The sequence below is a fragment of the Fundulus heteroclitus genome, chromosome 9, assembly GCF_011125445.2.
Source record: "Fundulus heteroclitus isolate FHET01 chromosome 9, MU-UCD_Fhet_4.1, whole genome shotgun sequence".
Classification (NCBI taxonomy): domain Eukaryota; kingdom Metazoa; phylum Chordata; class Actinopteri; order Cyprinodontiformes; family Fundulidae; genus Fundulus; species Fundulus heteroclitus.
This window is the reverse complement of record NC_046369.1, coordinates 6,766,535-6,789,010: the sequence shown is the minus strand read 5'-3', so window position 1 is coordinate 6,789,010 and position 22,476 is coordinate 6,766,535. Positions and strand designations below refer to the sequence as shown.

The 22,476-nt window shown below is 39.7% G+C and overlaps 1 protein-coding gene across 1 annotated transcript; it reads left to right on the top strand.

The window, feature by feature from the left end:
* The first annotated feature begins 1,375 nt into the window (after positions 1–1,375).
* lurap1 (leucine rich adaptor protein 1) lies at positions 1,376–21,414 on the top strand. Its single transcript, XM_036140909.1, has 2 exons — positions 1,376–2,034; positions 16,880–21,414. Exons 1-2 carry the CDS (start codon positions 1,798–1,800, stop codon positions 17,702–17,704), a joined length of 1,062 nt encoding a protein of 353 aa, XP_035996802.1. The 5' UTR covers positions 1,376–1,797; the 3' UTR covers positions 17,705–21,414.
* Positions 21,415–22,476: the final 1,062 nt, after the last annotated feature.

The following is a 22,476-nucleotide window of genomic DNA, read 5'->3' as shown; positions in this document are numbered from 1 at the left end:
GTAATTAGTTGGGATATTTGCTTTATTAGCCACCTGCAGTCATCTGCTTAACACACATGTTTCTGGAGGAGCTGCAGATATCCACTGCTCAGGTGGGAGGATCTGTTTGAATCAAAAGCAATAGTTGTGGGTTGAAATCTGGCCTGTATGGAAAAGTGTCAAGTAGGAAGTTAAGTGCTGAAATACAGGCACATCTCAAAAAAGTTAAAATATCTTTAAAAAGTTTAATAGTTAGTGTCACTCATTTAAAAAAAGTGAAACCCATACATTATATAGACTATATATTATACATTAATTATCTCCAATTATCTGTAAGCAGTAATCAAAACAATGAGAAATAAAAGCTTGAAAAATGTAACAAACTTATATGAGTTTTACTTTATAAAATGAGTGACCAAAAATATAAAAAAATTTTTTAGATGTATCTGTGCTGCACATCAACCTAACATAGGGTGGTGGCAGTATTTTGCCATGGGGTGATTTTCTTTTGCAGAGATAGGGAAGCTGGTTATGTGATGAAAAGATGGACAGAGCTAAATGCAAATTCAGGAAGATAAACCTGTTAGAAGCTGCATCTTGGCAATGGGTGTGTAAATTATCTTCCAGCAGGACAGAGACCCAAACGTAAACATAGAATTACCATGTAAATATTTAGAACCCTGCTAAGGACATGCTCCAGATTAACTGGAACTGCAACAATAGTTCTACAAGGTACTGACTCCTTTTTAGAAGTTAATTCTGTTAGACATTTTTAAAATTGTGGGTCCTTTTTATCTTCCCCTCTAGGACTAATCAATCCTTTATGTCGTTGTAGAAATACAACTCCAATTATGGGTAGCAAAAAAATACTTTATATCTTCATGGCAGCTTTTATTTTTCTTCGTTTGCCCAACAACTATAATTTTTTATACTGTTTAGAGGGTTACTCTTAATTTGTTATGGAATGTTAATTCATTACCACCAGTCTATAAATGTATATGACTGACAAAATAATGGATGGATGGATGGATGGATGGATGGATGGATGGATGGATGGATGGATGGATGGATGGATGGATGGATGGATGGATGGATGGATGGATGGATGGATGGATGGATGGATGGATGGATGGATGGATGGATGGATGGATGGATGGATGGATGGATGGATGGATGGATAGATAGATGGATAGATAGATAGATAGATAGATAGATAGATAGATAGATAGATAGATAGATAGATAGATAGATAGATAGATAGATAGATAGATAGATAGATAGATAGATAGATAGATAGATAGATAGATAGATAGAGTTGCGTAACATCTGTTTCCGTCCCCCGGGTCTTATTTTGAAAGGTATCCCGGAAGCAGATCGGTGTCATTGCGCCGGGCTTTTCTCTGGTGCTGGTGGCTGTCATCATGCAGGTGGAATCTGCGCAGTGTGCTTCAGAATAAAGAGCCGCTACAGGGATCCCAGCTCTACAGCTCCTCTGAGCTGCTGCTCAGCTGGACCGGATCACAGCGCGGCTGAGGACGCAGCAACAGATTGGATGTTTCCTTCTGCCTTTTGAGCTTTAGAAAGATGCGTGAACATGGATCAATGCCCCATTTGAATTAATAATCGAGGACATATCGATCTGCGGGGGGGATGATAGCACGCAGTCGCGTTGTTCCAAAGTGTTTCCTCTCTTGGCGCAGTCAGACACCGCTCCGATCGCAGAGGATGTTACCCAACCCTCAAGGAAGTGAGAGCCCCAGACCCACCAGAGGGACGTAAAGCTTTTGAGGATCTCTTCGCTCTGCTCACGCCGGCGCGATGGACGAAGGAACCGGCGGCGACACCATCCCAGATCTGAAAGACATAGAGACGAAGATCGGCCGGAAGACCCCCGAGGGTTTGCTCAGGTGGATGAGAGAAGATGCGTCCTCCCTCCGGAGAGAAGATGCGTCCTCCCTCCGGGGAGACGGCAGACCGGCCACCCCACAGGACAGCGCTAAAGACGCCGGGAGGAAGAGTTTGGATGAGAAGATTAGGAAACTCAGGACGGAGATGGTAAGACTGTTTGTCTTGTTTTTATTTTATTTTTTTATCTTTTTATTTTAGTTTTCATGTGTTTTCCGATGTGATGGGGGGGGGGGGGGGGGGGGGGGGGGTTGTGGATGTAGATCCTGATTGCCTGTGTCAGTCAGCGCAGAGTAGAGCTGTCACTTTAACGCAGCTCAACAGAGGATCTGCTCCAGCTGAAGGTTGTTGAATTTAAATACAGTTCAGCAGCAAGTGAATCCATCCTTGCTGAGGAGAAATTGTTTGAACTGATGCACATTTGTAAATGACGTGCAGTACATGCACTACAGGCCAATAGAGTTTATTTTATTTATTTGTTTATTGTGTGTCCTGTCGGGCAATGTGGCCAATAAGAATTGTTGTCTTAATGCCAAAAAGATCAGTGGATATTTTACTTTCACAAGTGGAGCCTTACTGCTTTCGCTGTAGTGCTCCGCTTGATTTATACATGTAATAAGCTTTATTAGAATTTTATGCTGGGACTATTTCATGTTCAATGGCCACTGAAACTGGAAGGTAAAAGAGGGGAAAAAGGAGAGAAACAGATGAGACAAAATGCTAAAAGGGAGAGAAGGGGAACCAGAAAGAGGAGAGGAAAGGGAGAGAGCAATATAGTTTTGCGTGTAGGTTCATTAAGTTGGATTATCTTGTTAAATGTTGGCTTTGGAGGAAGTAGTTGTACTACATCCCATATTACCCCTCGCCCTTCATTTTAGCCGTTTCACCCTACATTTCTTAGCAGAAGGGGGTCCCAATTGTTTCAGTGGAATTGGGATGGGACCAAAGAAGATTGGCTGTCCAAGAGATTTTTCAGGAGCACATTTAGAAGTGAGGCAATGGGGGCAAAAATAATATAATTACAAATAATAATAATAATAATAATAATAATAATAATAATAATAATAATAATAATAATAATAATAAACAGTTTACATCTGATTTAGTTATCTCTCAAAAGATAAACAAATGCAAAAATAGAAATTTATTTAAAAAAATGGTTATTCATAGCCAATGGATTACTATATCAGATTCAACTCAGAACTATGGTTGGACCTCTTTAAACCTCAATATTACCTTCAGTCATAAAAAGAACATGCTCGTGAAATCAAACAATTACTTTCAGTTATACATCAATTAAAATAGACGATGAGAAAGATGGAGAGGTAGGGGTGAAGATGAATGGATGGTTGGCAGTCAAAAGAACATAACACACAGCGCTATATGGGGAACTGAGTATGAACAGAGCACTGTTCATACTCATGCTGAGGTGTGGTTTTTGTGTGCCCGTAAGTTAACATCTTAAGTCCTGATAATTTAAGTTCAATGATGACTTAATTTTGGTAAAATAAAGTTTGTTCCAGCGAAGCTGAAGTTGTAAAATCAGAAAGATCATCTTGTAAAATGGCCAACGCAAATTTTTAGAAGCAGTTGAAGGTAGGCATGGTGAGGTTACTGGTACCATGGTCTAACAGGGTTTTAAAAAGGTACAGTTTGAAAAGCAGTTCTTCTCTCCATTGTTTCCAACGTATTTTAATAAAATGATAGAGAACGACTGGAGATTTCTCTTGTGGAGCATGGAGGAAGGCAGTTCTGACCCACCCCCGCCTGTTGCTGCGCACAGCGCTCTGTCGGCTAAAAGGAAACTCTTCTGCTTTTTCCTCAATAAAAAAAGAGTTTTATGAAAATAATTGACTGTTTGGAAATATATTTTATAGTAAAAACAGAGAACTATGTTGTGAAAAGTAAGTAGAAGTGTCACCAGTCAGTCCTTTTAAGGTCAGGTTTCTGAACTCTCCACTTGGTAAGTTAGGAATGCCGCATCTGTTAACCAGTGGACTACAGGCTGGCAAATAAAGCCGACCGTACGGCTAATTACCCAATCGTTATGATTCTGTTTGACTTTTCTTAATAAGCAGAACAGCTAAAAGATACGATATTGTCCACCTTGAGCATGATTACTTTAAATCTGCTACAGTGTGTCATTTTTAAAAATAAATCCATGAGTCAAAATCAGAATAAAAACGAGTGATCTATTTTAATACTATTTATTGGCAATGTTGGGAATAATTGTTGCTTTTGTGCTTGAAATATGAACAATCAGATCATGTTACGCAGTTTTTATTAGAATTTGTGTGTCAGAACTCAGGTACCAGGAAACTGTGACATTTTTTAATCAAGTTCATTGGGCCGTCATACCAACCAATGCCTCGTTGGAAACAGACATTTTGAATTTCAAATCTAACTGGACTTTCTTTCAGTATACTATTCCTTGTTGGTAAGTTGGTATTAACAGTGTTAGCTATCACCATTAGCCATGATGTGAGGCCTGTCAAACCAGTTCATCCTACCCATCAAGAGAACTGCTGTAAACCAGTTAATTTTTGTTATTTTACTACTTGATGTTCAACTAGATTTTTGTGCGGAAAAAAAACTTTCAAAAGTGGAATAAAAACCTAAGATTGCTTCGCAGTTTGTTAGAGGAATTACACCAAAACAGACAAACTACTCGTGCACTTTAGTGAACCTTTCACTATACAAGTGAGAGTTACATTATGACTAAAAGAGGTCTGCCACTGCGTCTGATACACTTGTTAGTATGTTTTTAATCTATATTGTTGTAGGAAGACCCCCCCCCCCCACACACACACACACTCATTAAATATTTAAAACTTCTCATTGCCACCCAATCAGCTGAATGTTGCTTGGTACATTGACAACTTGCTATGTGAACATTTTATTTTCAGCTGTCTGGTGGTAATCAGTTTATTCATGAATGGTAGAAATATGGCATTGTTTTATTTCTTGTGCACATACATGTAATTTTAAGACAATTGAAACTCGATTGCTTTAATATTTCAGATGTTATCACTCACTTCTCTAGTAAAGATCAGGCTGTTTGTTGTTGTTAAAGCACTTTATTTTCCAACAAGCAGTTGTTGATTTCTCTGTCATCTTGTTTACAAGGATCCCATCGTCCTCCAAGAAGCAGAGTAAATCCACTGTCCCACAGTTTTTTCCCCTCAGTCTACATGCATGTAATGAATTCCTGCGGCAGATGGAGGCGTGTACGCAGCCTGTGGTTCTGACACGGAGCCCATGCGCTACCACATCCAGACTTCGCAACAAAGAGAGCCGTTATCTGCGGACATTTATTCAAAAACATCCAATAATAACAGCATTGGTTGGTCACATGTAGGACATAGATGCTTATTTGACCTCATGACCGTAGCTCAAAGTGGTGAAAGAAAACCAATATGCAACTTTTCTGGGAGCAGGTACATCAGTGTTCTGTGCTGTTGTAAAATTAACTTCTACTAAAGATAAACATGCATTTATCTTTAGTCCCACTGATTACCGCAACAATGTCGTCACAGGTCTGCTAAAAAAAAAAAATCAATCAGATAACTGCAGCTGATCCAGAACGCTGCTGCTCCTGTTCTCACTAAAACCAGGAACATAGAGCACATGAACCCCAGTGCTAAAGTCCTTACACTGGCTCCCTGTAGTTCAAAGAATAGACTTTAAAATACTTCTGTTAGTTTAGAAATTACTGAATGGCTTAGCAACAAAATACATTAAAGACCTGTTGCTGGTGTATTAACCCTCCAGACCTCTTAGATCTTCTGGTTTTGGTCTAGTCTGTGAACCAAGAACCAAACATGGAGAAGCAGCATTCAGCTTCTATGCTCCACAGATCTGGAACAAACTTCCAGAAAACTGCAAAGCAGCTGAAACACAGAGTTCCTTTAAATCAAGACTGAAAACCCACCTGTTTAGAGTTGCTTTCCACCCATAATAACAGGAACATGGACCAACATGTTTGATGTGTATTGATTTTTTCACCTGATACAAGTTAATGTGTGTTACTGGTCTCACTACCAGTGATTGTTTCAATGTGTTTATGATGTTTTTATGTTTTTATGATGTAAAGCACTTTGAACTGCTCTGCCGCTGAAATGTGCTACACAAATAAACTCTACTTAACGAAGCATCATTGTTACTAGCATGAGTTAAGCTTTGTCCATAAAGCCAATGCTGTAAAATTACAGTTTTTATTGCCAGGACAAAGGCAAAACCTTGGCCTTTTTAAAGATATGTTCACAATTGAGTTTCTGTTTCTAATTGCAATTGATGTTCAGACATAACAGTTTAGGAAAGCAAAATGTAGAACGAGTGGCAGCAAATGTGTCATCACATATAAAGAATTACAATGTACTATAACCCAATGCATTATATCTCCTGCTCCAGGATACTGATGCCTTGCAGCAAGAAGGTCCTAGGTTTGTTTTCCAACTAGGGCTTTTCTGCATGGACTTTGCATGCATTCGTTTTCACTGACTTCTTCCCAAAATCTAAAAACATCCATCTCAGGTCTGAGTGTTTGCTGGGGGTTTGTTTCTGTGCTGGACTGCCAACATGGCCGGGGTGTAACCCGGGCCTAGCCCATTGAGTACTGGAAATAGTCACAGCACAGCCCTAACACATTATAATATATATATTTGATTTAGGTAGGGATGCAGTGGAAAAACTGGGTGACCAGAATCAGAAGATCTTCAGCTGTATTGGCCGGTCAGAAAGTTGAGAGTCCAATCTCATTGTGATCAGTAAATGCACCAGATGCTAATGCTTAAAACAACACGTCTATGAAGTGGATTCTGCTATTGAGTAAAGAGTAAAATTAGCTTTTTTCAGTATCATTGAAGTGTTTGAAATTAGTTCAGAGGAAGCACAGACACGATAGACGCTTCTAAGGAAAGGAAGACGTACAGGACTGTCCGCCATTAAGGCTCCAAGAGAGCGAGAGAGAATGCGAGCGCTTAAGGTTGAACTGACCACAGCAGAGTAGCTCATCTTTATCCTTTGAGAGTTTCAACCCGTATCTGTCATTGAGTATGCTTTATTTGGAAATGTAGGCAGCTCTTTAGTAAAGTCACATTTCTGCATTATCTAAGACTACACCGAGACACTGCAGCTTTAGTGATGCTAGCTCTGCTAAGCACTGACATAAGAAGCTAATGACAGTTTTAATTGTCACATCTGTAATCCTTTGTTTTAAAAGAATCCAGCCATCTCAGACATGGTTTGACTTCACCTCAGCTCTTAATATAAATAAGTCAAGAATTTATCTCAGGAAGGCTAAAAAGATAATAGTTCTCAAAGAGGATTTGCTAGATTTACTATTGGCAGATCAAAAAATTTACAACATGTGAGACAGGAATCAACCGCATAATACAGATCAGTGCATCTCTTTTAGAGGGAGATAAACTTGCTCTTTGTTTCAGAGGTGACTTTTTAATCTACACTCGCAGCAGATACAGATGTTGCATTGTTCACAAGAGCATTTCTTTTCCAATTAGATAAGCCTCCAAGGCACAGCTGGCTCTGGCCACCTTGGTGCCCGATGTGAGATCGCGGTCTGCTCCCTCCCATAATAGAAGGTTTTCATAAGCGATACTCTTTTTCTTTTCAATGGAGTCCTGGGAGGAAGGTCAAATATTTGGCAAAACTGTATTAAAAAGAAAACGATAATCTTCGTGGAATCTACAGTTCACATTGGTTTCTGTCTCTAGTAAGGTTTTAAAGTTTTAGGATTTAGCTATTTTTATTGTCAGAGTAAAAATGAACTTTTAGAGCAATTATGTGGACAAATGTGCTAAAAATGTCCTTTGTTCGACTCTCCACGATGGACCTAGATTACAGTTTCTTGTTGCGGACCAGTTCAAGCAGAACATACAGCTTCAGCAGGCAGACTACTTCATGTGCTTAACATGTCATTATTAAATTCAGATTATGGATTACATAAAGGAGGGTGGATTACGCATACATAGCTTCACCGCAGCTACAAAATCTACTGTATTTTAATAATTTAATCTACCAACTTTTTTTAGAAAAATATTTAAATGGTGATAAAAATTATCTTCTTAATGCTTTGCATTCAAAGTTCCCTACCGGTGCTGAGGAGCTATAAAGAATCCCACAATCCTTTGCGTGACATGACGTAAAAGAACAGCCCACCTCACGGAAATTAATAAAAATGTCCGGAGAGAAGAGAAAATTTTCGGAAGGCTACAGGCCCGGGTTTGACTCACATCATCCACGTTAAAGGCTGTCCAAAATTGGCACAGCAGTCTGGAGCTCCTTTCCTACCCATGATAGTGTTCTTACTGCTGACCCCATGAAAGGTCAGGGAACAGGAGCTAGGAGCTGTTATTAAGGGTATTCGGATGTAGCCTTTTGTTTTTTTGTTCTTTTTTTGTGAGTTGTTGCACAAAAGCTAAAGTTTCAGCAGCTGGTGCTCTCGGCAACAGGCAACGTTGCTTATGCCAAGAAACAGGCCATTTCCAGTTTTTTTTTTATGTCTGTGAATCTATTAGGAGCACAGAATCTAACTGTGAGTCGTCATCAATTCACTCTGCTGGGAACAAAGACAGACCAGACGGAGCAGTCGTGGTGAAAAAGCAGCAACTTCCTACCCTGCAGAGAGTGAAATGTCCACCACAGATACACCCCCCTCTGTGTATGTGTGTTTCAGCCATCTCAGGGAGTGGTGTAGTGTAATGAGAGTGGAGAGGAGTAGATGCAAGCGCTGCACTTTCATCGGCTATCTGCTTAGTAAGATTTGCAGTAGCGGATGTGCGAAGAGTCTGCAGAGTAATGCCTAATGGGAAAGCTCAGATGCACACAGTCTAGCAAAGACGCAAAATGTGCTTTTGTGTTTTCAACACCTTCCACCATGCTGATAAGCTCATTTGAACATCATTAGCAGACAGGGTGTTAATGTGTAAAGTCAGCATGTTTTTTTTTTTTTCATGCAGTAGTTTGAAGCCTTCTGTTATTTATGTGACAGAGTGTAAACACAGTACGGAGCTGTAGCATCTGTCTGCTGTAAGATCAAATGCTTATCTTGGTGTGTGTGTGTGCGCGTGTGTGTGTGTGTGTGTGTGTGTGTGTGTGTGTGTGTGTGTGTGTGTGTGTGTGTGTTTGTGTGTGTTAACTTAGGCTATGATCTTTGAACTGTACCAGCCCAGCTGATGCATTACTGTGCATCAAGCTAATATCCTTACTCTCTATATTCGACAGAGATTCTGCTTAAGTTTTGATCAATCAGCAGCAAAGAACGTATTGAACTCTTGTTTAAAAAATTGGTAGAAGTAATTTATAATTTTTGGTGTCAATAAATATAACTGTTTCTGGATTATAGCTCACAAGTTTTCAACCTAGTATAGGCCAGGAATAAATAATAATAATAAAAAAAAGATTCCACAAGGTTATTGCTAGGCTGCTTTATCCAAAACCAGTTTTTGATGTGTGTTTGGGGGTCATGTATGGGGTAAGGATTTCAATTCTCATGCTGTGGGTGTGTTTTGGGTTTTTCTGTGAGTCAAACAAGGTGGGTGGGAAGATTTCGAAGTAGACTATCTCAGAACTCATGAACTACATCCCAAGAAAACAAATCTATTTAGATGTCCTTAACCAAATCTATCTAAAGGAGTGGTCAAAAGGCATCCAGAATTACACTGGAAGCTTGAAGTTAGCCTAGAGCTTGCATAACTTTCTTCGGCATATTTAACCAAAATTGTGTTTATATTTGAGCTTTTGTTTATAATTTTGACAATTGGTAACCTGGATAAAATGCACAATAATTCAAACTGTGTTCTCAGTTCTAGTTAGTTGTCTGATCCTACCACTCTGGAGAAGAAATACTTCAGATAATGAAGTAAAAAAAAACACGTTTTAATAACCATTATGCCAATGATGACCGCATGCAAACCTCACTGGAATTGTAATAATATATATTTTTTTCTCTCACTGCTTTTCTAAACATTACATATGCAAGGAGTAAAAAGTAGGCAGATTTTGGCGTTTCTTTCAGCTGCTAAAAGTTCTCATCTGGGGAGGATTTAAAAATAAATCAGCCATCATCTGATCTGAAATTAATTTACAGGAGAAAGAAAAGATGAAAGACAGCTCGACATCCAAACATTCACACAAAACTTGATATATCAGCTGATTTGTATGTTTTGTTGATGAAAAACAACAATCATTTTTCTTGCATTGTATGCTCATATGTCCCTCCCTTTTTGTTTTCTGTAAATCAAATTGTCCTGCTTGATCTTAGTTTTCGACTTCAGGACAAATAAATATCAGGGCAAAGTGAGAACTGAACACCCAAACTGCACTGTGGAAAGTCTTAATAGCTGGCCAGCAGCTTATAGTTGTCCCATGAGAGAGTGGTTGTGTCTAATTCTTAAATTAATACCAAATGAATACTCTCTTTATCACTGCCCTGTTTACAAAAGCTTGTACCGCAGCCCTCTGATTAAATCTTGCTGTCTCGTTTATTTACTCCAAACCAAACCCGACAGCTTGGAATTCAAATCAGAATACAATTAGTGGAACCATGATCATATTTTGCATTTAATTGCTTTTTTTTTTTTTTTTTTTTTAAATCACATTTTATATTCAGTTAGTCCCATAGTTATGAAAGCTGCTTTATGGAACACCACCTTAGATTTTAAGCTCAATTTTACTCTAAATTCAAAGCTGCAACTTCACTTTTACATCTAATCAGCACCAAAGGGCAGCCTTTTTCCGTAATGTTTGTAGCATTTTTATTCTTGATGTGTATTTTGCCGTTAAACTCCCTACGAAGCCATAACTGCTGACTAGAATAAAGCTTAAGATAACATTTCAGGGGTGGAGACATATGGTTTATTTCAGGGTGAAGGGACTCTGCAAGGACACCGTCTGTCTGCAGATGACCTGAGAGAGACTGGGAAGGTGAAAAAGCAGACACTATCACCAGAGGATATAGGAGCACGAGTGTGTGTTGATTTTGCTGCTGAATGAGAAGAGCGGTGTGCCAGCTGGCAGTGATTCAGCAGTCTGTTTGGAAGCGGTGTGACATTGGAAAGCTGTTTTTTTTTTCCTTCCTGCCACATGGGTGGGTCTGCGTCATGGTTCACGCTCCAACTGACCGTACAATCGTTTCTGCTCGGATTTTACTATGACTTCTCTGAATCTCTGCTGCTGCAGTAGCTGCACGCCCTCCAACCCCGAGCAGAATGTTACACTTCCCACTGATCAGATCATGCTTTTAAAGGGCATATAGCTGCTGCTGTTATTTCTGGTCTGCTTTATTCTTTCTAATTGTTTGTCCTTTTGCTGCAGAAAGGACAGGGTTCGTCAAAGGCATTGAGCAGACAAACCAATAGTTGAAACAGTTTTGCAGAGGAAATAATTAAGAAAAACCATTAGTCATTTTGACACGTTAAAGATAATCCATACTGAGTTTTCCCTAATTTTATTGTTCATTATACGTTTATGTAAAAATGCCCATTTTTGTTTTAAAAGTTTTGTTTTGCCCATTTTAATACTCCTATGTAATGTAATTGTTGTACTGTACAATCATAGACCAAGTAAAATCTCTCCTACTCTAAAAGGAAAAACAGATTTTATAGCACAAGATATGCATAACAGGGAAATTAGCTTTCCAGAAGCATATGGATAAATCAGATGGAGCCTCATGCCTCAGTTGCTAGCCTGAAATTTGTCTTTGGCTGTGCTGTGTTCTGATCTCTACAAAAACATGAAAATATCATTAGGGATGGTTTGTGTTCCACTTCCATCCGGTCTGGGTGAAAGAAAAACATTTAAGCCCCCCCCCCCCCCCCCCCCCCCCCCCCCCCCTTTGACCTTTCCTTCTGACAGTGGCTTTACTGTAATGAACAAGTCTGAATTCACTGCACAGTGAAGAAAGGAATTAAAACAACAACAAAGACAGAAAGGCCTCCTGGATTAGCAACATAAACAATGCTAAGCAACGTTGACGCACATGCAAACTGCACGGATTCCACTGCTGCAACAAAGAAAGTACATTGCGATTACATTTTGCGTGTTTGCTTTACTGATTTTTCAATACGCTTCTCCACAAGTTTGCATTCAAGAAAGTTGCAAAAAGGATCCCAAGTTTTAAATTGAACATTTTTATGTGCTAATCTAGGCAACAACAAAGCAACAAAGCACCATCGCCTCAGTTCAGCACTCAGTAGTATACTGAGACATGACGGCATCATAAATCTAGTCAGTCTATAGACTCCCCAGTAAGAGTTCAGCACACAGCCTCCGTTAGCATTATGCCACCTCAGCGCTGACAGGCACTGAGCCACTTTTATCACCACCCTCATTAGGCACTCGGACGCTGCCAGCCAGAATCAGCCTGTGCCAGGTTGCCCGCAGGTTTAGAGCCGCACGTCCAGGAAGCTGTAGTTGCTGATCTCCAGAACCCATTCATGCAACATTCCCCCCCTGAACACGGACCGTGTGTGTTTATATTTATATATGTTAGTTAGAATATCATCATCAAGAAGTTACATCAACCAGAATGATACTGTTCAATCACTTATCTCTTTAAATTTGGCTGATTGTGGCTTACAGCTAATTAAAAACTGCTATTCTGTTGCTCGAATGATGGCTTTTTTTTTTCTTAAAAGAAGACAGATAAATAGGGGATTGGATGTGTTTTCTCCAAGCCTCGACACCATGAGCACAATCTCACCAACATATTTTGCCATTGAGTTTGACCCAATAAGGTTTTATGTTATGAAAATATTACATCCTGCACAATCATAGGGGGAAAACGCTGACTTGACAAGTCAGTGCTAAGAAAGCCGTCTGTTGAGTGAGTGCTGTGTCCAAGCACCAGCGGAGAAAGCAAAACAGTACCATTCATACACCAGGCATTCCAAACTGCTTTACACAAAATAAAAAAAAAACAATGTAGTGAAATCTGCTCTGAAAAGATTACTGAAAGTTAAAATATGACATAAGCTTAAATCTCACGTTTCAATCATTCATCAGTGATTGGGTAAATAGTTGGATTAATCAAAAGCCGCAGTCAGCCTGATGTTTTTCAGCCTTGAGTTTAAGGACCCAGCAGGTTCCCCACGTCTCGTGTTTTCAGGGAGTTTGTTTCAGAGCTGAGGAGCATAGAGACTGAGAACACTGAGTGAGCATCTCTCTGAAGACCTAAGGGGCTCGACAGGTAACACAGAAATGTATTTTGGCCCAGGAGCAGTACTTTATAGACCAACTGCAACATTTTAAAAGCTATACTTTTACAAACACGGACAGCGCAGTCAATTAAAAACTGGCGTGTGTGATATAATCAATATCCCTGCTTTTATTCAGGACTCTGGCAGCAGCGTTTTGGATGAGCTTCAGCTGACTGATTGATTTTTTTTTTCCTACAAAGACCTGTAAATAAACCATTACGATAATCCAACCTACATAAAAAGCATAGCTCGGTTATTACTGTGTCCTGTTTTTGAAATTGAACGCAAGCTTATTAAGTAACAGACTTTATGTTGTTGTTAAAATTTAGATCTGTGTCCAAAATAAACACTTAGACCCTGTGGTCTATAGTCCTATTGAGTTTATTGAAGGTTTTATCTTTACTGTCACATTTTTGGGATCAAATGCAATGATTTCTGCATTATCTGCATAAAGCCTGAAGAAATTCTGACCCACCCACTCACTGTATTATCGATACATTGACTAAGCGATTGCAGTAGGCTCTGGTCTTGCAGTGACAAAGTGATATAAAGTTGTGTGTCATCAGCATGCCTATGCCAAGAGAGCTCTACAAACCCTATAATCTGCTACATCAGCCTTGGGAAGAATGTGAGTGAGTGATTCACACGCAGCAATGGTCTGCAGCTAGAACATACAGACCTCTTCAGGAGACAAAACTCCTGGATAAAACTGTTGCATTCACTTTTTAAGCAACTCCTGAAACAGAGAGAATATCAGAAGCAATTTAAGCCAATGTGTGATGTCCATGACTGTACAGGACTGGAACGTGTCACATTGACATAAAATCTTAAAGTTGACATTCTTTACGCTGTACAATAAAAGATATCGGACTGCACAACTTGTTGCCGTACCAAAATCACCTCGGATCTGACAGATCTCCATTACCCAACAGCATATAAACACTCAGGGTACTAACTCGCTCATTATTAGATGTGGACGCTGAAAGAAGGAGAGCTAAAGAAGCTAAATGAGAGAATAGATGGTGGTAAAAGTGATCCTAGCTGTGAATACAGGGGAAGACAAAGACGTTAGTCGGAGCAGAAAAGAATGCTTCAAGGTTTTCCCAGAAAATATTAGACACTGCTTGCGTCAGATAAGAAAAGAATAAGCTTGTCTGTCTCAGTGAATGACCAAAGTTCACTGATTCAGATTCAGGACCAGAGACTCTATCACAATTATTTCACAATAAAAAAGTATTTTTTCCAAGATAGTCAAAATTCACACACAGTTAAACTGGCTTTACTCGGACTAAGGATAAAAACACAAAGTCTTACCTTACGCCACGTAAGATGCTTCATTACTTCTACATGTGCAAAGCACCAGTATCATAAATAGGGAAACAGCCCGGCATCATGATACTGCCACCACCATGCTTTTGTTTGTAGGTAGTCTTGCAGTACACTGACACCACACCCAGCCTCCCCTTCTTCACCAAACACACTTCTTGTCATTGTGGCCAAATTGTTCAGTCTTCGTCTCACCCGAACATGAAAGTTTTCCACAGAAGTCATTTAGCTTTTTCATGCAGGTAGCTGAAAAGTTCGATCAAACTTAGAAGGTACAGTTTTCGAGAAATCTTTTTGTTGCCACCATCTCAGTCCACGGTGATAAAACTCTTACTTCAGTTTGGACACCAACACTGTTATACTGTCCTGATGCATCTCAATAATCCAGGTTGGAAAATTAAAATGAGTGGGGGTGGAGGCTTCGATTGTCCCCCTCTTGCAATACTGTTATTGTAAGTTTCACTCAGTGTCCTGGGAACGACAGGCGGCCATCAGAACACCAACGATGGGTTACTAGCCTGATGATCCTCCTTTGCATGTGAGCACAAGTTTTAAATTGTCACAATGAACCCGTTGAGCCACTCTGCAAAGGTACTGCTTAAAAGGCTGAGTTTATCGGTAACTCCTTTGACTGATGAAGTCTCTTTGGAGAAGAGACGAAATGTTTCAACAAATAAGAAGCCGTCCAGAAGACCTACTCGTTTTTTGTTGTTGTTATACCAGCCATTTACAGTTTATGGCAGGCTTGAGGATGGAGGTTCCTTACAGCGTTCTTGTACATTCTAACCCTAACCAATTTTCTTTCATCTGAGGGTGACATGTTGGGTCTTTTTCCAGACTTGGTAAACTTGGTAAACTATTGACTTGGAACCCAGCTGTTTGACCTGTTCTTTGAATCTTCCTGCGACTCTTCTTTTACAAAATGGCTCCAAAAGACATTCCTAATGTGAATACTGCAGCTACAGTTCACCGTCTTTGATTTTCTGAAGTCCTTTGGCCCTCCCACTGTTCTGAGTATTGGTCAGTCCAGGGAATGGGAATTATTACGATTACGCAAAACCACATGACATTAAAACTGTTCTTAGCCAGAATTACAAGACATAAAACAGATTTTATTGCTACTGTGGCAGTAGATCTTGTTGGCTTTTAAAGACAGAGATTCAATGACCTTGGAAGAAAAACAGACACTGTTGGGTCAGAATCATAAATTAAGTTGACAAACAAAATGAATACATGGAGAAAGCAAGTAATATTGAAAACGATTTCCATTAGTGGCGAGGGAACAGTTGTGATGAGAGAATATAATATGTCTGAGCTTTAGTGTTGGTGCCATATATCACCTCCTGGTGTGCACTTTGCTGCAGACCTCTGCAAATCTATTCTAAGGAAGAATTTTCCATGAACACAGAAACTTTTCCATCTTCTGTATCCAGCTGAACATTTTGCAGCTGATTATGGTGGCCAATTTTGTGTAACTATTGCGTGTTTAACCAGATGTCACTGTTTGCAATTGAACTTTTGGAAAGGTTTTAAATATTTTTAGGCTGTTTTAGACCACCAGTGGCAGTGTGTCACATTTTCCACTCTGTTTCATCTAAATCTCTCAGCTTCTTCTGTACGGCCAGGTTTAGTCATATTTTCCTTTTATTTTTTTATCTGTAAGACCTTTCTCTAATTTATTTCCCATTTATAGTATTGGGGACTCCACTTGCTTGTGTCTGTTATACATTTCTTCCAATTATGGTAATCTGTAAAACTTTAATAGCCTCATAATAGTTTTAGCACATGTGTCTTGAGCCAATAGTTGACTGTTTTAAATGCTTTCCAGACGTATCCTGTGGATTCCTGTTGTAGACATTTATTTTTATGTCAGCCAACATTATTTTGCCACTTTTGCAATGTATTATTTAGTTGCTTTCTATGTAGTGGATGTCAGCCACTTATTATTTTAAAATGTGGATAGTATCACAGGTTTCTCAAAATCAAGCCAGTTTCAGTGAAGTTAATTCCTCTGAAAATGAATTATTTCCCTTTCTAGGGAGTCAAAAACTGCACTAATAAAGATGTTTAATTTTCTTATCTATAGTTATTGAAAGAATGATCAATTTAACTCAAGATTGTAGAAAAAATATAATGTATAGTCTTGTAGCTGCTCTACAAGACAAACATTTCTGTGTCTCTACTTTATTTTGGAATGATTACTTTAAATGTGAATGCTTTAAAAAAACAAACAAAAAAAAAAAAACAATTAGGTTGATTAAAGACCTAAAGGTTATTTTTGTCTTCTGATTCATATTCTTATGATCTTATGAAGCATATTTTAAAAGGTATAACAGAAAATCACTAAATACTGGAAACTGCGTGGCTAATCAGGAACTGAAAAACTAAACAACACTGCCACTTGCATGCATAGTCATGATATTTTCAAAATATCTCTTTTATTGTGTCTGCAGGCTATTCTTCGCTCCGTGGATGTCAAGATTCTGCAACAATTACTGGCGGTCCATGAGGGCATCGAGGCAGTGAAGTGGCTGATGGAGGAGCGCAGCACACTAACCAGTCACTGCAGCAGCCTGACCAGCAGTCAGTACAGTCTGGGCGAAGGCCCCGACACGTCTTGGAGAGGTTCCTGGAGCAGCCTGCAGGACCCCACTAATGACAAGCTTGACAACATCTCAATTGGCAGCTACCTGGATACTCTGGCTGATGACATGGATGAGTACTGCCCCTCCAGCTCAGAGTCTGTCATTTGCTCCACCATACCGGCGGCTTCAGAAGCTACCCCTGGGGGCAACATGACCGGAGGTCCCAGAGTGTCCGGAGCAGGATCCGCTCTGGGAGCTAGGTCTAATATTGGGGCTGGGAATCGGATTCAGCCTGGGATGAGTAACAAAGATGACGGGATGGGGGCACCGGGGGTTAGTGGAGTTGGGAAATCGGCAGATCTTACCAAGGGCAGGTCAGTTGGCTCCAAGGACGACGCTCCCGTCTGGACCAAATCTGCAGAGGTGGAGAAGGGCAGCCCTGTCTTAAAAAACAATGCAAAAACACAAGCAATGACAGCCAATGGTGTCCTGGAGAATCCAGCGGCACAGACAGGCAGTCCTACTCGCAAAGGCCTCGTCGACAAACTGGGAACCAGCCAGAGCCCCAAGACCAAACAGTACAAAAATGGAAAGATCGACTTGGATACATGTAAGATGAATGGCAAAATGCACCTGGAGTACGACGCTCACTGGCGCTGGGTGCAGTCACAAGAAGATGTGACGTTTTTGTAAAAAGGCCCGTAACATGGGAGTCCATTTGGAGGAAGCTGTTGTGTTAAATGCACCTATTCAGTAAAACACACTGGGTGTGGTAGACAACAACCTGTCTATCAATCCTTCCCTGTTGTGGCTGCACTGGGTTTACTGCAAAATGTTGATGTCACTATATTATAGGATTTCTTTCCAATTTTTGGCTAAACAGGGCAGCCTCTCTCAAATGTACAAAATAAAATAAATAATCTGCACCATGAATATTCTCAGGACATTTTTGGCATGCCCTGATTTTAATTTTAGATAGATGTGTTTAATTATTATTCTTATTATCATTATTTTCCTGTAGAATTAAAGCACAGTGGCATAATTTCCCAGACAGCTGAAACACGGTTACAGATTCCAGGATTTGGCAGAGGTTTCTACATGTCCTTGTTTATAAATTTGTATTCCTTTAACTCCTTCTGAATCTCAAGAGATAGTCTTGTTGAGAATGAATTGCTTATCTTATATTGTTTCATTTAACCGGGTTTAGTCATGAAACTCTCTCTCCAGATTCTTCTCATGACCATTTGCAGAGGTCCTGTCCCTTGAGATTGGTCATTCCAAAAACAATGGCGCTGTAGCTAGAGCTACTACACTTAAGAAGGAAGAGATGCAATAGAAAACCAGGGGATTGTTTAAAATGTACTGTGCAAACCTATTTATACAAACCATAACTGGACTCCTCCAATCATTTTAGACCACACATTTTAGCGCATTCTACCAAAATGTGCATGGAAGTGTTTTGAACTCATGCGCTTGTTACCACCTACAACATTCCTCTAACCGACGGTAACTTTTAATGTCCTAAAAAAAATGCACTAAAGTTTGAAAAAGGTTAACAAAGGTAATATACCAGTAATAATAGTTGTGTCCTTGTAAAGTGTTACTTCAGTGCAACCATCTACAGTAACGTAAATTCACAATACAGCTAATCTGTGCATCTATTGTCAGTGGTGACTGAATTTGTGAAGATCCTAAATAGGCTATAGCCTACTGTTTTATCTTTTCAACATAAAGTCTCTTAGTATAAACTTTAACAGCAAAATCCTGTATTTTTCTTTGAACGATTGCACAGATGCCATGGTAGCCTGAACGCCATGGTCCGCTTTGGTTTTTCTACTCCTTCACCTCTGCCTGCGTGTACAGATATAGCTAAACCAGGACTCTGTGTGCTTTTTTTTGACTGTCGACTGGTAAACGTATTATGCCCACTGGGTTGACATTGCATGCCCAGTGATGAAAGCTTTAGTAGTTGATTTGTGGGGATGGTGAGGAAGACCGAACAATCAGACAAGAAAAGCAAGATTTTATTTTCTTTAAACTCTTGCAACTGGCTTAAAAGTGTGTGCTTATAAAGCAATCTAACATTACATTCTGGTCTTGGATGACACAGTTGTTTATGAGCCAGATGAGAAAAGACGAGTCCAAAGGTTTTAAAAAAACCTTCTCGGCTCATCCATCATATTGTGACAGCTCTTCCTGTCAGTCAGCACTTTAACAAAGTAATGTTAATGGCTTGGTGGACTAAATCTGTTACACAGAGCTGCACATCCCACATTATATGCGCATGGCATTTAGCCTATGAAGGGAAAGGGTTTTTGTAAAAGATTAAAGGGCATGCATCATCATTTTTATTGCATTTCCTTTTACAATTTCTGTTCTGGCTCGTAGCTCACAAGACTCGCAGCACATTCAGATCCATTTTTTTTTAAACTTGAGATATTTCTGGAAAAGGGTTGCCAAGAACCCAGTGGAAATATGCGAAAGAGTGACGTTAGGTCTGGAACTCAGAACATCGTTCTACGCTGCATAACTCTATGACCATCCCAGACAAAAGAAGTGACAGCAGAGCGGGAGCCAGATTTAAATGCGATTTCCTTTTTTTTTTCTTGTGTAAAACCGTAGATCTTAAACTTAACATCTATTCATCTGAGCCACTGAAATGTTTCCTCTCTGCCTCACTTTCTTTTTTACCCCCCCCCACCCCCCAAGTAGTTTGATGGAAACATTCAGTCGATGCCAACAAACACATCATGTGCAGTCAGTGGCCTCTCATTGGAGACAGCGAAGCAGAAACGGTGACTAAAGACAAGCAGGGAAAAGTGAGCTCAAACTTGATCCTGAGCTGTTAAACAAATGGGAGCACCCCCCCCCCCCTTCTCTCTCTTTTCTGTTTTAAAAAAGAAGGATGTCTATCTTTATACAACCACAGCCAAGGTACAGTTTTAACCCACAACACATCAATTCATTTCATACATTGCTTTCTTTTAACATATGTGCTACAGGAAAAGCAATAAAAAAAAGACGGGATGTCGGCGCTGCCGCTTTGTGGTTTTGTTTCCATAAGAGCTGGGATGTAAGTTAGAAAATAGTGCAGAGAACTAAGCTGTAAAACTCATTATATACCTACATAGTGTGTCTTTAAGTGGATACAGCGCAGCGGATGATAGGTTTAGTATGTTTTCTTCAGTCACATCCTATTTAGATTTGAAACATAGGCATCATGGCGGGGATGTGATGGCTGCTAATGGTGCAAGGCGGAGCTGCTTGTGGTCTGACTGTTAATTTAGAAGGGAACAAGACTGCTGAGATAGTTGTTAAATCCTGGTGATCTTTAAAATATATATACATATTCAGACAAACCTGGTACAAATCTAACATTTAATTTTTTTTTAGAGGCTATTGAGCACCTATACATGTCCAGGATATTTCAAACGCTCACTTTGATGGATTTGTCCAAGCCTCAGGTAACAGCACCCTCAGGCTATTCTGGGAACCAGATAAATGGCGTGATTACGTAGATGAGTTGATGTGCACATGAACGCGGTTGCCACGGCAACGAGGCCAGTGAGGCTGCAGCTCGAGCGTCTATATAAAACACCGGGCACAGCAGAGGCAGCAGCTGCCTCTACACGCCGGATTCCAGATCCAAAGAGACTTTACTGACTTAATAAAGTTAGAGTTAATTATCTGACCTCTTAAAGATGACCCCCTTTCCCTTTTAACATAATCTTTTGAACAAGTCAGACGATTTTCTGGAAAATTGTCAATGGAACCAAATTCAGCCAAACAAATTTAACTAAAAATGCTCTCCAGCTTAGCCTTCCTTGCCAAGAGTGGCCATTTCAGACGATGGACTAAAGAGTGGGCCCATGCTATGACTTTACACTAATATCATATTTTAAGTAAAGTTAGTAACAGGGAGAGGCAGCTTATTACAAACATGATGCATGTACTCAAACATTTTATAATCGCTCCATTTCCTTTCATCTTACAGGGACTTGCGTCTCCATTTTTACAGTTTCTCCCATTCAGCTGGGTTTGGGCTTGTGCTTCACAGTAGCTACATCAATTTCCATGTTTAATATTGAGAAATATGTAAAAACAAATCTACTTGCAAGATAGCTGAGAATGGAAATTTAATTTGCCAAAGAGTTTTGATGTTTAATTTTGAAGGGCCAACTTGAGGGTAACTGAATTACAAACTGGCAACACAAGACACGGTTACTGATAGCAAAGTCTCCTGCTTCAAATTTGGGTTTATAAAGATTTATTAGGCCCTTTAATCCCTTTAGGATACAAAAGTTGAATAACACACCTAAAAAAAACAACCAGGATTTATTAAAAAGCTAGATGTTTCAAACCCATTCTGCTTTAATTCACCAAAATAGGGACAAAAAAAATAAGGAAATTAGAAACAAAACATTTCTGCCAGAATGCAAATGGAACATAATTTCTGCTCCACAAAAATGGCCAATATTATGTGAGTGAGTTTTGCAAGCCTCACTTTTCTGCCCATAATCAGTAAGCTGTTAAAACATTATTCTGAGGACACTGTTGCAGCAGAAGGTAATGATCATGGCCAAACATTCAGGCGAGATTTAAATTATTAATTCGATACAATCCGAAGACATCACCGGGTGGTTGTTGCTTTTTTTTAACTGAAAGAGGACACGTAAAAAAGCTGCTAAATTTTATGCACACAAACAACAGCAGCAGTTGCCTCAGTGGTCTGGCTGTTTACCTCCTGCTTGAACTCTTCATTCTAGCTGGGGCATAAACTTTGTTATCTCATTCCTCAGCATAAAATACAATTAATAACAGAGAGGGTTTTTTTTAGTAGTACTGAGAATCTTTTTCCTCATTTCTTTTAATTTTAAATAGCTCATTCAAGCTTCCTGCACAGCATGTTCTCCCTGTGCATGCATGGATTCTCTCTCTGGGTACTCTGGCTTCCTCCCACAGTCCAAAAGCATTACTGTTAGATTAACCGGTCTCTCTAAATTGCCCTTAAGTGTGATTGTGTGTGTGAGCACATGGTTGTTTGTCCTGTGTGTTTTTGTGTTTCCCTGTGATGGACCTGTCCTGGGTGTGCCCTGCCTCTTGCCCAATGGTTGAGATAAGAACCAGCACCCTGCGACCCTGCACAGATAAGTGGGTATGGACAATGGACGGATGAATGAAAGTTTCCTGCAAAAATCATTTTTGCAGCAAAGGTGCTCACTGCTCACTGTGTCCTTTTTCAGAAATCCATTCAATATATCTGCATGAAAAAGTTATTTTTAGATAAAGAAAGAGCATTGTGCCGCCTACGCACACCTTTATCAGACATTGCAGATTCAAACCAACACCATCATCCATATGTTGTGCTTCTGTGTTTGAGAAAGGGGGTTGCTACAGTTATTATTATCAAAGTAATGCATATAAATTTACTTATCCTCTTTAAAAAAAACAATGGGAACGTTTAT